A 16,269-nucleotide genomic window follows, 5' to 3' on the forward strand; every position below is an offset into this window, starting at 1 on the left:
AGTGCTGAAGAAGGAGCACACAAATGGCACCACACAGCCTCTCCACTTGGCCTCAGCTGGCTCAGTGCAGTTTCTCATTATTAGTTCAATCACATGAAATTAACACAAAATGATGTCTTTCAATTAGTGGAGCAATGGGGGCTGGGGAAGTGCATGTGTGTTAAGATTGCAGGGCAGCCTGAGAGAAGAGGGATCATAGGAGCAGAGGCAGCCTCCCACCTCACTCTGCCTCATTAGCGTCCCTGGTCTCCAACCGGTTGCTAATTGCTCCCTTATTTCCCAATCACAGGAAGCCCTCACCACACCAGGTCTATTCCCAGCTGCCTGGCAGCTACCTTGTCCTCTGACTAAGACCCTTCAGATCAGCTTCCAGGACAACAAACCCTGTCCCTACCTCCCCTAGACCTTGGTAACACTTCCACCACAAAGGGAAAAGAAAGGAGAGATGCTGTCAGCAAGGGGATGGGGTACTCAGGCTTCCTTGCTCTGCTTTCTCCCTCACCCTTTTCCACATACTTTAGCTTTCTACTGAGTCCCAGCTGACAAAGAATGGAATGCTTTAAAGTTGGAATGCATGCCTTAGTAGGGATAGATGATTAGTTATTGGATCATAATGAAATATTGGCCTTCTTTTTTTATCACCCTAGTTAAAATAGCACACACACACGTGCGCGCACACACACACACACACACACATACACATACTCTTGGACGAACTTACCTCTTCCCCGGTTTTATTTTCCCCATCTGATCTTCTTTATCTTCTTCATAGGCTATCTCCCACAAGAATTTAAACCCAGGAAACCAAACATTTACCTTTGACTCAGTTGTACAAAGAAGCATGTGCATGCATGCATATGCACACATGCAGATATTCTCATGAAAACATGGAGACATACATGCACATGTGGGTATTCCCATAAACACTAGGTCACAGACCCCCCCCAAACTATGATATTCCATATGGTGAGCTGCCGTCAAGACATACCGTTCTCCTGTATGATATCTGAGGCACACTGCTCCAGAACAGACATGTTTGCTAATATAGTCACAATCTGGAAAAAGAGAAGTGAGAAACTCAGAAAATGAGCATAAGCAGCCCATATGTTATTCTCTACAGACAGGCCAGCCAAGGGCTACCTGATCCCTTACTGTCCCCCTGCCTTTCATGATGTTTTCTTGCATCCTCACAGGTTCCTGCTTCCCAGAAGTTCCCAAAGACTGCAGCCCATCCATCAGCACATGGCTCTAGGATGTGGACCCCTTCTGGTCCCAAGATTTTCCTAGGGAAATCAATATCACTCAGGTGAAGTTGAAAGTGTAGCTATCTTTGTGTATATGATACTTCTCACCAGGTCCCTCGCTCTTAAATGCAGAGAGAATTAACAGAACCCTGGGCTCTCCATATCCTCTGTGCCAACTTAATCACTGGGAAGTTTGTCCCAGTTTTGGATTAGGACTCATCATTATAGCTTTACTCTATGACACTAACCCCTCCCGTCCCCCTACATACTGTCACATACCTACTTTCAACTTGAAATTGATGCATGCTAAAGTCATAGTAGAAAAAAATGCATGTGAGTCATATTTGCACCCCAGGAATCAGGTATCCTAAGGAATCTGATGAGAAAGTTCCTACTCTGCTATGCTTGTGATCTAGAAGCACATTATTTGTCAGTTATCACTGAAATACTGGGTCTTTAGCAGTGGGATACTGGACAGTCAGCCTCTGCTATAATCTCATAGCCAATTATAGAAAGGCCAAGGAAGCTCAGCAAACTCACAGTACAAATGGGGACTAAAGGATGGAACAAGGGATCAAAACTCTAAAGTGTTTCCAAACACCACTGGCATATATAAAAATTGTGATAGTTGTTAAGAGACACCACTCATGACACTTTCCCTGAAGCAAACTTCAATGTGAAAACTACTCACCTTCACAGAAGCAGATGTTATGCATGATTGTCATTAAAATAATAAAACAAAATCATTTGTCCCTGGTGCAGACCTATACTCCTGAAAACTTACTTCCAAGATGGTGGAATAGTACAAGTAAAAGCCATGCTTCCACCACTGAGCTAGCAAGAAAGTCTCCAAGAGGACTATTTTGAAGCTGGATAGCACTGAAAATGTTTCCCATGAAAGAATGAGTCTTGATTATAACTGGTTTAAGATTGGCATATCATTCTGGATAAAAAGTATTCAATTTTTTTCTTTTAAATGGAAAGGAATGGCTGTCATATTAATAGAACATTTATCACTCTTCCCTTTGACAGGGGAAGAGGGATACATTGTTTTCAGATGTTGCAGCATCTCTGTGCACCAGCTCCTTTCCACTCAGCCTCTTCCCACTCAGCCCCATTAAGGTTGGTAGGTATAACTGGAGTTCACTGTCAGGACAGGGAATGGGGAAGATCTGGACATTATCCTGAAGTCAAGTTTGCAACAGTGAATGCTCTATGAAGGGAGTAGCATTTTAGAAAGTTAATTGAACAAATGGAATTTTAGTTTTTAGAGAGTTCTTTGCCACTCCCTAATCCCCAATGTTGGATTATGTTTGTGGGCTGAGTAGAAGAAATAGAAGGGAAAAGATATCTCAGATATACTGAAGGTTCCCTAAGATGCATAAAGTGTGTGGTCTTAAGAGGGAAAGACATAAGGATAAGACAATGTCAGATTATAGTTCTTTGGGGTTTTCTATGCTGTTTGCAACTACACTCCAAACACCAGCCTGTCCTCTCTGAAGAAATGTTTGCTTGATATGCTGGTTCATAAAGGAAGGAAGAGAAAAGAGGAAGGAAGGGAGGAAGGAAGAGTGAGAGGGAAGGAAGAAAAGAAAACCTTTGTCTGCAGGTTCATTACATGGCAATTACTAGCTGTGTCACAGGCACCAGGTAGGTCTTTGTGTCAGACTAATTTAGATCCTGTTAATGAAAATTACTTCCTCTTTACAGAGCCTGTACCCCATGTGGTTTTCTGAGGTGCAGATGAAGTAGTCAATTAAGCACAATTTGAATAAATGCCAATTATACCCTGCTTTGAGTCTCTTTTTTGAAACAGGCTTGTGCGCACTGTGATGGAGAGGGGAAAGGGGTCAACATTTTTCCTTGCATTCATGCCCACAGCTGGGATTTTAGGGACAACTGGTTTACCTGAATTGATACAATAATCCTGTCAGAGGACAGAATGAAGGTCTAGCTAAAGTTTGCTCTGGCCCAGGCTCATTCAGTCCTATCTCACAATATTCAATTAAGTTCTGCCTCTCTTAAGTCTTTCTTCTGTTTCCCATATGCTGAATGGTGAACACAGAGGATATTCGTACTGAGATCCTCTATGTGAAAGGCAATGTGAGTTGTGACAAAATGTGTGGATCAGCCTAGCAATTCTTTGTGTGTGTGGGGGGGGAGGGGAGATGTTGTGGGGCTTGAGCTCTGGACCTGGGTGTTGTCCCTGTGCTCTTCAGCTCAAGGCTACCACACTACCCCTTGAGCCATAATGCCACTTCTGGTTTTCTAGTGGTTAACTGGAGATGAGTCTCAAGGACTTTAGTGCCCAGGCTGGCTTTGCACTGCAATCCTCAGATCTCAGCCACCTAGCTAGGACTACAGGCGTGATCCACCATGCCAGGCCCAGCCTAGCTATTCTTATTTACCTAACCTGGGTTAATAAAAATGAGTTGCAAAGAAGCATTCCAAAAATTCACGTGTAATAATAGATGACACCAAATAGTGAAAACAGTCCTTAGCAGGAAGAACAGTGTTAGAGGAATATCAATATCAAACTTCAAACTCTACTATAAAGCTGTAGTTATAAACATAGCACACAGACAGTCCTGAGGACCAATGAAATAGAACTGAAAACCCAGAAATGATCTCACAGACCTTTAGCCACCTAATCTTTGATAATGGAGCCAAAAACATCAAATGGAAAAAGACTGCCTCTTCAACAAATGTTGCTGGCAGAATTGACAGAATTGGCTATACACATGTAGAAAACTGAGGTTGAATCTGCACATGAATCAACTCCAAATGGATGAAAGACCTTAAGGTAAGAGCAAATGATGCTGGAAACATTGCAAATCCCTATCTCTTGTTCTATGCAATAATTAATGAGTAAAAGACCTAAATGGGAGATCTGAAATTTTAAAACTAGTAGAGGAAAGCAGCTATGCTATTTGTATTATTTTATATATATCTACAAGGCCTCTATAAACTATACAGAGTTTGGGAAATACCAGCCAAATTACAATTGCTAATAAGTAGCATTTCTGATAAATGGACTCTAGTTAAATGGTATCCACAGTGAAGTCCCAGAAATGTCACAAAAATCTGGTCATTCTAAAACATGAAACAAGCAATGAGCTTCCCTGGGAAAAGCATATACAGCACCTTACTGAAAACAATTTCAGAAAGTCACTAAAAGTTATGCTCGGAAGGGCACTGTTGTGAGTTACACAGATAACCAGGTCTTTCAATCCCGAGTGAGCCCTGATGGACACACAGGGTCTAGAGGCAGCCTCTTTTTCATCCGCCTATAGCTAGATTCCCAGGCAGCACAGCCCCTTGGAAATACTTCCTGGACATGAAAATGGGATCATACAAGTCATTTGACTTGTAAGACAGGCTGATACGACATGTTACCACATCAGCTGCAGCCCACATCAATCCTACTCCTAGATCAGCAAAAGAGGAAGGAAGGGCCCACGCCAAAGCTGTGTTTGCCACTGTGTGTCTTTGCCCAAAGGGTAAGTACCGGATAGACCTGTCCAGAGAGACTTCGGTTGGACAATTTAAGTAGATACTGTTTGCTGAGATGATGGAAAGGTTCTCACTGTCCAAACAGAAGCGGACAAAGTACAGATCCAAGCCCAAAAGGCTCAGTGTAGCATTGGCGTCACTGGCAGATTCATTACTGGAAGCCTCATGGGGCTTTTAATCTCCTAAGTATTTCATGGGGTGGAGAGCACTTCAAAGCCTAATTCATCTTCTTTGTCTTCATTACAGAGAGCCCTCTGATCACTTTAATCCTTCCTCTGCCATAGGAAGAGCCATTTGTTTCTTTAATGGGCATTGCTCTCACTAGCTAAGTGGTTGCACAGAGCCAGGGCAGAAGGTGAAGCCATCCTGAGGACAGTGACGATGTGCATGGCTCAGATAGAGGGATAGGAAAAGCTCCTGGTTCTAAATGCAGACAGAATTGCTATCTGCTTACAGCCTTACTACTTTTTTTCCCCCTACCTGGGTACTCTTCTTCCCAGGAATCAGTGAGGCTTTAAGAAAGGGCCAGTCAGTCCTCATGAGCATAAGTAGGTGAGGAGTCTGTAGAACCAGGGGACCTGCCCAGATATGGGCTGGGCAGGTTCCCACTTAGGATGGTTGTGCAGTAACAATGTAAGCAACATTGCTTCCATTCACTGCATAGCTTCTATATGGCAAGATTGGTACCAAGAATCTCTATTCATTAGCTTATCTAGTTCTTATTTCTACTTTGTAAAGAATGCATTGTTCATTCCCATTTCACAAGTGAAGAAAGACTTGGTATAAGTTGTCCTAAATGGCATGATTTATTGTAGCTTTGAGCTCAGATCATCTGGCTCCCAAATCTCTTTTGCTCTAAACTCACCACTGGATATCATATAGCCATATGGCCAGACTCAGCCACAGGAGAGGCATGTGAGGCAAAGGGACTTGAAATCATGTTAGATAGGTGAGATCCACAGAATAGCAGTGAGAGTAAGGAAGATGACAGAATGAGCTCCTAGATCAGCCCCCTTGACCAAGGGCTGTGACTGCAACACACCGTGAGCTTCTACTACCTTGGAAATCAGCCAGACCAGTGGTTCCTCTTTATCTGTTCATACTGTCATAATTTGTTCTGGAGCCCTATTAACTCTATGTGACCAATGAGATTAAAAAGAAGCATATTATGCATGGATTGGTAGTCCAAGTTGAGGATCTTGGACAATTAATTCTTCTTTATCTTTCTTAGAGCATCAAGCTTGAAAAAGAATGCTATTCATCAGTTATTGAGAACTTATTAGGAGCTAAACATTGTACTAAATCCTGACATGTATTAACTCACTTTCATAAAAATCTAGAAAAGTAGTTATCATTAAAGTAATAAAAATAGATGAAAAAGCATCACCCAAGAGGCTGTGGACTTAAAATCATGAAATGAATAAATAGTACATCCAGAACAAAAAAATACTCTGATTCCACAGCTGTGCTGTCTCATTCATATCATTTCCAAAGATGGCTGCTACTTAAGAGTCCAAGATCAAGGTCTAAGTTAAGCTAGGATTGAAATATTATTTGACAAACGTATCATTGGAGGGCCATCCTCTTAAGCTTCAATATTCCTATCTATAAGATTCCTATCTATAAGTAGTGCTAGAATTTTATTACTGAATTTGGACTCATACCCAATTTGTCTTTCCCCAATTAATTCTAAGAGTAAGAAACAACAGATGAAGTACAATCCCACTTCTTCCCTTCGTATTCCAAGTGAGTGTTCAGGGTATTTCACCAAGGTGATCAGCTCAAATAGACAGAGGTTAAGATGATGCTAATAAAAGTACTGCCTAAAGACCAAAGCATGGCCATGATTAGGAAAGCTTGAAAGGATTTCTGAGTTTCTGGGAAGAGATCTCAAAAATACCTGGAGATGAGAATTAGAGCCTACCTCAAGGGCATGTCCAGGACGTGACTAGAGTACTTAAGAAAGCCTGGACAAGTACAGAACACAGAACACAGAATGTGGTTCCAGCCTTCAGGGAAAATTTCACACAAGACATAGTTAAAGAGAAGTAAGTATCTTAGATAAGTCAGGACTGAATTAGAATGTATGGACTCAGAGAAGGAGACAATTCCAGAGAGCTGAAATCACCAGAGAAGGCTTTCCTGAAGCTGCTGGCAAAGCAGCTAGACAACTTCAGCTAAGATGGGGCTGGGACATTATATCCTGGCAGGGATGAGCTGGGTTAAGAGGAGAGATCATATAACTTGGAACTTAGGTATCTGGCAAAATTCACAGAGACTTTAAATACAAACTGGTCTAATACCTCCATACCCTTGACAGGGAAAGCAAAGGCTAAGGGTGGGTAGAAGCAGGATGGGATAAAATCCCAGAATGTCAGAGTACAAACTTCAACATTCCTCATTCAATGTCTTCATGCACTTTTTGTAGTAAAACTAGAACTTTTGATGCAATGTCATATGGGCACCAACATGGCTGAAGTACAGGCTTTCAGGGACATTTCACAGGTTTTTCTGCCTCTGAGACGGGTAATATGAATAGAGACAGAGGAAAACTCGTAATGACTGAGCCGAACAAAGCAGTCTGGGAAGTCATAAAGAGACAGCAAGGTCAATATGAGATGTTACAAGATCATTCCTTTACCTTCCTATAAAATGCAAAGCTCAATGTGCCAGAACTGACCAATAGGACTGACCATGTGATTGCCAGACCATGCAACCAACCCTCTGCCCAAGAAACTGAGTTCTAGCTTCCTACTCACCATCCTCATTGTACAGGCGGGTGGTGTGGGCCCTCTTGAGCTTCTTACCTGATCCCGGGTATAGGGTGTATCCACTCTCTGCTTGTCACTGCAGGCTTCCAAGAGGATGCGAATGGCATTCAGCTGCAGAAGCACCTCACAGGCCATTGTGTCAAAGAAGGTGATGTTGGCAAGGGCCGCAGAGGCCAGCAGGAAGACTTCTCCAGATGAGGCCTCTTGGCACAATTCTGGATGGCAGAGGAAAAGAAAAAAGCTTCAAGGTCAAGGGCTTTCATATCATTGATTCTGTTTGCATCCCACCATAGCCCTGGGTGTTAATTTGGGTGGGTATTCTAATATCAATTTTATAGATATGAAAAAATGTGCCTAGCGAGGGAATTGTATCTGTCTACACAGGTGGCAGAGCTGAAAGAGGAAACCTGCTGTGTGACTCCTACTCACTCTTCCACCAACAAGTATTACTGAACACAACATCACATGTACCCCTGCTATATTGGGATGGGATGCTGAACACACTAGATCATATCCTTGACCATGTTAGATTTATACTCTATTAGTGAGGAAGAGAAAAAGAACCTTAAAATCATATATATATATATATATATATATATATATATATATTTACACATCCCCCCTAGCTACTCAGGAAGCTGAGATCTGAGGAACATGATTCAAAGCCAAAGCCAGACCAGGCAGGAAAGTCTGTGAGACTCTTGTCTCCAATTAAGCACTAGAAAACTGGATGTAGTGCTGTAGCTCAAAATGGTCAAGCACTAGCCTTGAGCACTCTAGAGCTCAGGGACAACCTAAGGGCCCTAAGTTCAAGCCCCATGACTAACAAATTACAAGAAGTATACATAGAATGAGTAAGGAGCTAATGGGGCATATACTTAATGTCTCCCTAATAATACAACACTACAGCTGGGATCTTAAGGGAGGAGAGAGCCCTGTCAGGAAATATTTGAAGGAAGGAATGTTCTAAGCCAAAAGAACAACATGTACAAAAGCTGTGAGGCAGGTAAGAGCTTTCAGTTCATTTGTTTCCCAATAATGTGTACTATCTTGTTGCTAAATCTGCCTCAATGAAGAGGCTGAAATTAAAACAAAGACTCTGTCCTTCCAGCTTCTATCTGTAGAGCCTGAGCATTTCTGTTTGGTCAAGAAAGTCTTACATCCACTCTCCAAATGGTAGGGTCTTTCTCTCTGATCCTAGCTGGAACTAGCTTAGTTCTAATCAAATGTTCCCATTTACAATTTTATTTGTACTATGATCTTTGAGGGAGATAATTCCTATTCCTCCATGATCTCATCTCCATGAGCCTCCAAACTTGCAATGGATCTGACCCATCCCAAATGATGGGTCACCTCAGACTTGATCACCCATCAATGTGCGTCAGTCCAGGACTCTCCTCCTGACAAATCTACTAAATCACAGGAATAAAATCCATGCAACAGAAAGTAGCCCTCAGGAGAGGAAGAAAGCTCAAGAGAGAGAGTTGAGCTGTGTTTATCCTATATCAAGTTCTGGTCTCCAGAAAGAGTCTGATTTAAGATCCTAATACTGCAACTGGCACTCCCTGACATCTTTTAATGAATGCAATTATTTTGGTCACTATCTAATAATAGTAAGACAACAACATTGGTTAAACACTTGCAGTACATCTTACACTGAGACATTAAATTCTGAACATCCTCAAAGTAGATAATGATTGCTGCTGTTTACAGATGTGGAGTAGAGAAGCTAGCAGGGGCAGAAGCAGGTAGCATTTGTTGAGTGTCTTTCACTCTTGCCAGATACTGCTATATATGTTTTAAACCTTAAAATAATCCAGCATTTACAAAATTTTTACAAATGAAAAATAACTGAGAGTTTAAATGATAAGCTATTTGATGAGGTCTTCTGTTCAGTAGGAAATTTCTGGAGGCTAGGATCCAAACCAGAATTGCCTGACTCCTAAGTCCCTGTTCTTTTCTGTTCCAGGCCATTCACACTCCTTAGTTATTTTCCCACAGATTTAGCTTCAGATCTATCAAGAAAGCAATGTTTACCACGGGACAGTGATGTTTTCCACAGCTCAGATGTGACCAGTAATCAACTCAGAACTTTGATCTAACCACTTAGGGCTGGGACAATAGAATAGCCAAGGAATTAAGAATCTTATGATTCTGCTGGGCTTGGTGGCTCATACCTGTAAGGTAATCCTAGTTATGCAGGAGGTGGCTCAAGTGATAAGGTGATATCCTTGAGCTGAAGAACTCAGGGACAGTGCCCACGCCCGAAGTCCAAGCCTCATGACCACTCCCCCCCAAAAAGTTTTATGATTCCTCTCATCCAATGATCACCCCAACTACTAATTTAGAGAGAACCACCACCTTCACCCAACTTCTCCCAGGGATCTTCTCTACAATCAGGCCTTGGTATGGACTGTAGAATTCAATGGCCCCCTTCGTTGCAAGCCTTCCAGGTCCAAACATCCCTCCTCATTCTCATGCAGTTGCCATTGCTGCCGACACAGCAATTATTAGTACAAGCATCTAAGTGCCTTTTAATTTTGCTGTACATTTATTTGAACTATGGTCTGAGTCACCTGGGATGTGTTAGGAAGATTAAATTAAGGATTCCAGTGACTCATTTATAAATGTTTCCAGGGAATGGCAAGAAATTGGAGGGCTATTTCCCACCAAAGAGCAGAGCTCTGGCTTCCTGCCCAGAAGATATATTCCATTTGCTGAAGCTCATAGTGGACTCTACAGTGATTCTTCACTAGTGTTAACTAAACATAAAGAGTTCCTTTTCCAGAGAGAGAGCCAGCTTGGTTAAGGATGCATGGATGGACATATGGCAAAAGAGAAGGATGATTTGTACTATATAGATTTGGGTTCACCTGCATTTTAGTTGACAGTAATTTTAATTTGAGAGATTTTTCAGTATAATCTAGAATTTGTGTTCTAGACATTTCTTACATAGCAGTAACCAACTGGGATTTACTAGTGACTATGTTCCTTTCATCAGAACAATTGCTTGTCAATTGAATATAGGACACAAATTCCCTTACTGTGGTCTTCCACTGGGCTTTCTTCAACTCATTTGTTTCCTGCCAGGCTCTACAGTACAAGACTCCTGGCATGGTGAATCTTAAAACTACTGTGGAATCTTAAGAAAGTTCCTCTACCTCTCTTGGCCTAAGTTTCTCTTATAGCCTAAGTCCCCCAAGCTCCCTCCAGCCAACACTCTCTACAACTGGATTCTATGGAATCTTGGTTTAGTCAAGTCAATCTATCCTAGCTTATCCAGTGAACGCCACTGTCTCTGTGGCCAGAATCATCCACAAAGTTAATTCAACTAGCATCTCCCATGTGTAAAGTATGAGCAGACGGAAAATCCAAGAACAAAAAGCCCCTTGAGAAAAGTGGTCGCGATCTCTTATTTTATATATCAGGAAAATTGTCAAGTCAGACTTTTGTACAGGACTAAATCTCAAACAAGGTCCAACTGGAGTTGCTAATCAATAGGCATTTGCTGAATGGATGAGCACAAGTCAGGACCTAAACTCAGGTGTGCTCGCTCCTACCCTTCAGCTACCCTTCAGTGCATGCTGTTCCTAATATGTCCAACACTGGCTTGGTGACTCTAAGAGCTAACTCTAAGTTTTCCTTCATTCAGTTTTGTTAAGATGTAGATGTAGAGATGGTGATAGAGATAGAAATAGAAGTAGAAGCAGTTTACTATAGTATTGTTTGTGTGTATGTATGCACATCCTCACTCTTAAACTCAGAACTTGGGTACTGTCCCTGAGCTTTTTTTTTTTGCTCCAATCTAGTGCTCTATCCCTTGAGCCACAGCTCCACTTCTGGCTTTTTGGTAGCTAACTGGAGGGAAGAGTACTGTGGAATTTCTCATCCAGGCTAGCTTTGAACTACAGTCCTCAGACTTCAGCTTCCTGACTATCTAGGATTACAGGTATGAAGCACCAACGTCCAGCAGATTACAAATGGTATTTTTAAAGAAAGGAAAAGTTTTGAAAAATAAGTTTCCTAAGGATTGTTAAATCCTTTGAAGTCAAATCCTTCTAGTTTCTGCTACTTATCACACACACACACACACACACACACACACACACACACACACACACACAACACACAAATACCCAGAAGAAGAGTATATTCCAGACATCAAACCATGATTTTTTTGGATGGAACAGAAGGACCCTAGAAGAATCAATGATTTTATGATAATATGTCAATCATGGGATTTTGCACAGGAGGTTGTGATGAGCTGTGAAATCATCATCTCTAGTCATTAGTGTGCTAATTCTTGAGAACATTAGTTGAGACCTTAGAATCTTGAGGTTTCATTCCTCCTTAGACTCTCCTATCTTAGTCTCTTTTGGAAAGGTCATTCAATCCTATAATAGACTCCCCTATCCTAAACTCCTTCTGACAGGTCATTTAATCTCAATCCAAACCCAACTCAAGTTGCTTTTCAGATGGCTCCCTGCATTTTAATAGGAATTTCTTGACATGAAATCTCTAACTCCTGAGTCTGATCCAATAGTGGTAGTGTCTCAGCTGGTGTGATCACTTACATAGATTATGGGTCTGGTGAAGGAAGGCCTTTGGGACCTTTAACTATTTGGCAGCCCTCTCAATCAAGAGTCCCACCCACCCAGGATGACTCACTGACAAGGGCTGTCACGATTTCCTCCATGCTCTCCAGGAAGCTACTGAGGTGCTGAGTAAAAGCCAAGTGTGGGGAGGTGACTTGGGCTACCACAGCTGCAGCCTCAGCCCGAGTGGCCTCTGAGTGGCTGTCATCAGTCAGAATGTCGGCTAAGCACAGAACACCATCCACCTGCAGAGGGAGAGAAGGAGTTTCTTTGTATACCCTGGGAAGGCCGCACTGTTTATGACAGGAATAAGATAGATCCTAGCAGCCCCCTCCCACCCCACACAGCCAGTCCTGGCTTCTCGGAGTACCTCAGGTTCCTTGTGGAGTCAGGGACAATTTGATAATGAATCCCCATCCCCCCAAATTACCTACATTCTGGCAAGTAGAAGCCTTGCTTTTGACTCCAGAAGAGATCTACATAGCAGATACCAAACCAAGTGTCCAGAGTCTAACCTTACTTACCCACCACAGCCAGATGTAATATGAAGAACAATCTTTCAGAGTTATCACAACCTGACCTCCAATTCTGGTATTAGTCCCTTAGCTTCTCTGAGATGACTCACTCACACAGCAGCAGGATGTTGAGGGAAGTAAAGGAGGTAGAGCAGGTAATGCCTCATCTAGAAAACATGCCCCCAAACGTTGACTTCCTCCTCCCATCTCTGGTTCTAACAGCAAGCTCAGCTCCATGTTTACTCTTTCCCCATCTTATCCTCCATCATCTCCTCCAAAAGCAAGGAATTGTTACCACAGAAATCTGGCTTCTCTAACCATCCAGAGACATTCAAGCTTGTGGTACACAAATGCCCAACAAAGACTTCCAGCTCCGCCATCTTCCAGCTCTGCCATCTTCCAGCTCTGCCATCTTCCAGCTCTGCCCCTGTCAGACCCTTTTTGATCTACTACTAATAGCTTCTCCTTAGTGAATGTTTGTTTATAGGGTGCCAGTTCCAAACTATGAAGGGCATATATACAACGGTACCACTGCTCCCTCACAATCACTTTCTGAGGTCAGTAGTAGTATCTTCATTCTCCAAAAAGGAAAACAGAAACATAAATGTTTGTTGACTTGCCTTAGATTAGTAGCTCTAAAAGTCTTGGATTTGGAATCTGTCCCAATCGGTCTATCTTACTTCAAGGCACAAGTTTTGAATAGAACATCTTACTTCCTCTTGAGATGTGGAACATGAGCTCAGAATGCATGAAGAATCAACAGGTTGTGCAAATGTCTTTATTGTGTCTTGACTTGTAACTTTTGGATAAATGGCCAAGATACCTCATTAGATCATCGATTAGTTCTGTTTTGTTATTTTTATTTCAGATATTTTTATTATTATTACAAAGGTAATATATAGTTACAGTTGCATAAGCAAAGAGTATATGTCACCCCTTCCCTCACTCTCTTATTTTTAATTTTTTTGGGATATCTCCAAACTGCCTTCCACAGTGGTTGCACTAACTTATATTCTCACCAATTGAGTTCCTTTTCCCCATATGCCCAGCAGCATTCGCTGTTTTAATTCTGGATGATGGGTCATCCTTACTGTGGTGAGATGGACTCCACTGTTGTTTTGATTTGCATGTTTTCATGTGTAATTCTGCATTTCTTCATGTGTAATTTTGGCCATTTTTATTTCTTCTGAGAAATCTCTAATATTAACTGGGCTAATAATTTTTGGAAAATTTAGTTTCTTGAGCCCCTTTTATATTCTGAATATCCGGCCTTTGTCAGATGTATAGCTGGCAAAACGTCTCTCTCATTTGTAGGCTGCCTTTTTTACTCTAATAACTATGTCTTTTATTATGCAGAATTGTTTTTGTTTATGCAGCCCCATTTGATAATTCTCTCCTATTTGCTGAACCCCTGGAATTCTACTCAGCAAGTTTCTGTCTCTGTCAATAAATTCTAATATTTTTACATTTACATAGTCAGATTTGTTGTTATACTAGTCAGTGCAGCCAAGATATAGAAAGAGCCTAGATCTCCTTCAACAGGTGAATGGATCAACGAAACTGATAGGTGTGCATATGAATATACACATATATACATATACATGAAGTTTACTCTTTTATCAACAAGAATAATATTGTCACAGAAAATAGATAGACCTAAAAATGATATTAAGTCAGACTCAAAGTGGCAAAGGGCACATATTTTCACTCTTATGTGGAAGTTAGGTCTAAATTATAAACACATATAAAAATATATAAACATACTGTCTAAAGCATAGTATATGCAGGAGATTTTTCCATAGTGTAACTTCTTTAAACAACTAACTTAAAATTTAACAAAATGAATACTAAGAAACAGAAACATGTGGTCAGGAAGGGGGAGGTAAAGGATATTGGGGTAGATGAATGGAAGAAGAAAGAGTGGGGAAATACAATCATTATATATATATATGTGTATATACATACATATACATATCTACAATTAGGTAATTTGAGGGGATGAGTTTAGTTGGGAGAGATAAGAGAGATGATGAAATGGGTGATATTGAGCTAGATTGATATTGATCTAGATAAATTCATATATTGAATCAAAACGCTTTGTATAACGATGTAAAGATAATTTTTTAATAAAAAGGAATAAACAAGTATGACTTGGATAAACGGAAGCAGTAGCTTGTTACAACAGCTTGGCAGTGTTCCTGTAGCCTTTCAGATTCTCCAGAGCACAAGCTTTAGTACCCACCACCGAGCACCAAAGAACCCTTCCCTGGTTAAGAACAGGAGAATGGGGGATGGAACAGGAAGAAGACTGAGCTAAAGCTCTCTACACCTGCCACAGGCCTAAGCCTCCTATCCCTACACCTTTACATTTTGCCACTTGACTCCAATGTGTGTACTGAGGCCTTCATTTCCTTTGACTAATTACTACTCCTGATCTCTGTACCTTCTCTAAATGGCTCTTGGGAGCTGTAAGGTCCATTAGCTGTGAAAGCCTTTGGCAATCTCCGACTCAAAGGAGACAAATGTGAAAACAGGAGCCCAGGGAACTGTCTGCAATAAAACTCACCTAGATGTGCTTAATAAAAGGGAACAAACAGCAGCCAGCCTGCCCCTGGCAGAACTGGATTCTCGCCAGATGTTTAACTAACAGGTCCTTAGAGAAAGGCCTCACTGGGCCCAAGGAAGCAAAGGGGGGCTTCTCTGAGCCTAGAAATAGGAAGCAGTCTGGTTGCCAACATAAGAAACCTCTTAATCATTTGGCCCTTGTCCCTTTTCCTCCTTTGTGCATGAATCAAGCCTGTTGCTAAGTAACTCAGGTTCTCTAAGGAGAAAACACCACACTTGATCTACTTCCTTTCATGGCATCTCATCTTAACTGTAATCCATTCTATCAGAATCTCAGGAGGCCTAAGAATCTGCTTTTTTTTTTTTTTTGTCAGTTCTGGGCCTTGTGCTCAGAGCCTGAGCACTACCCTTGGGCTTTCTCAAGACTAGAACTCTACCACTTGAGCCACAGAACCACTTCTGGCTTTTTTGTATGTACGTGGTACTGAGGAATTGAACCCGGGTCTTTGTGCATACTAGGCAAGCACTCTACCAGTTGGCCAAACTCCCGGCAAGAATCTTTCTTAACAGGTGTATAGCTGACATTTATTCTCCAACTATTTTGAGAAGCTCTACCATGATGTGATTCTCTGTCCCTTTTCCCTGTGACTGGCTTCTCACTTCACGGGCTGCTCTGTAAGCCTGGAACCATAGCTTTTTCACTTTGGCTGTTTCAGAGCTGGCATATATTGGGCTTTTGGTAAATAAATAATAAGTGCAAGAAAGTAGAATTGGACCTAAGCCTCAGGGTCATATACCAATTTGAGGTGCTCCTGAAGACTAGTAAAAGAAGAGGAATAATATGGTAAATAGAAAGCCACTGTGAGCAAAGGCAGATATGGGAAAATACAACACAGAAAAAACAAGAAACCGGCATAGGAGCAAGGGAGGGGTGACATTGTCCAAAAAGAAAAGTACTCTTTATAGGACTTCTGTAACTGAAATGTCTCTGTACATCATATTTATAATAACAAAAAATTTAAAGAAACAGCAAGCACAAGAACATAAATTCCACAAATTCTTGACC

The 16,269-nt window shown here is 41.5% G+C and overlaps 1 protein-coding gene across 2 annotated transcripts in view; it reads right to left on the bottom strand.

The window, feature by feature from the left end:
- Insc (INSC spindle orientation adaptor protein) overlaps window positions 1–16,269 on the bottom strand; it is a 91,685-nt gene that overhangs the window by 8,491 nt on the left and 66,925 nt on the right. For both annotated transcript variants that reach the window (XM_090348950.1, XM_090348949.1), the window contains exons 7-9: window positions 12,197–12,368; window positions 7,565–7,743; window positions 989–1,055 (exon numbers count right to left, since the gene is read on the bottom strand). In XM_090348950.1, coding sequence (XP_090205076.1) covers window positions 989–1,055; window positions 7,565–7,743; window positions 12,197–12,368 — 418 coding nt within the window. The remainder of the gene's footprint in view (window positions 1–988; window positions 1,056–7,564; window positions 7,744–12,196; window positions 12,369–16,269) is intronic.

This window comes from Megascapheus bottae, chromosome 16, assembly GCF_031878675.1.
Source record: "Megascapheus bottae isolate mThoBot1 chromosome 16, mThoBot2.hap1, whole genome shotgun sequence".
NCBI classification, from domain to species: domain Eukaryota; kingdom Metazoa; phylum Chordata; class Mammalia; order Rodentia; family Geomyidae; genus Megascapheus; species Megascapheus bottae.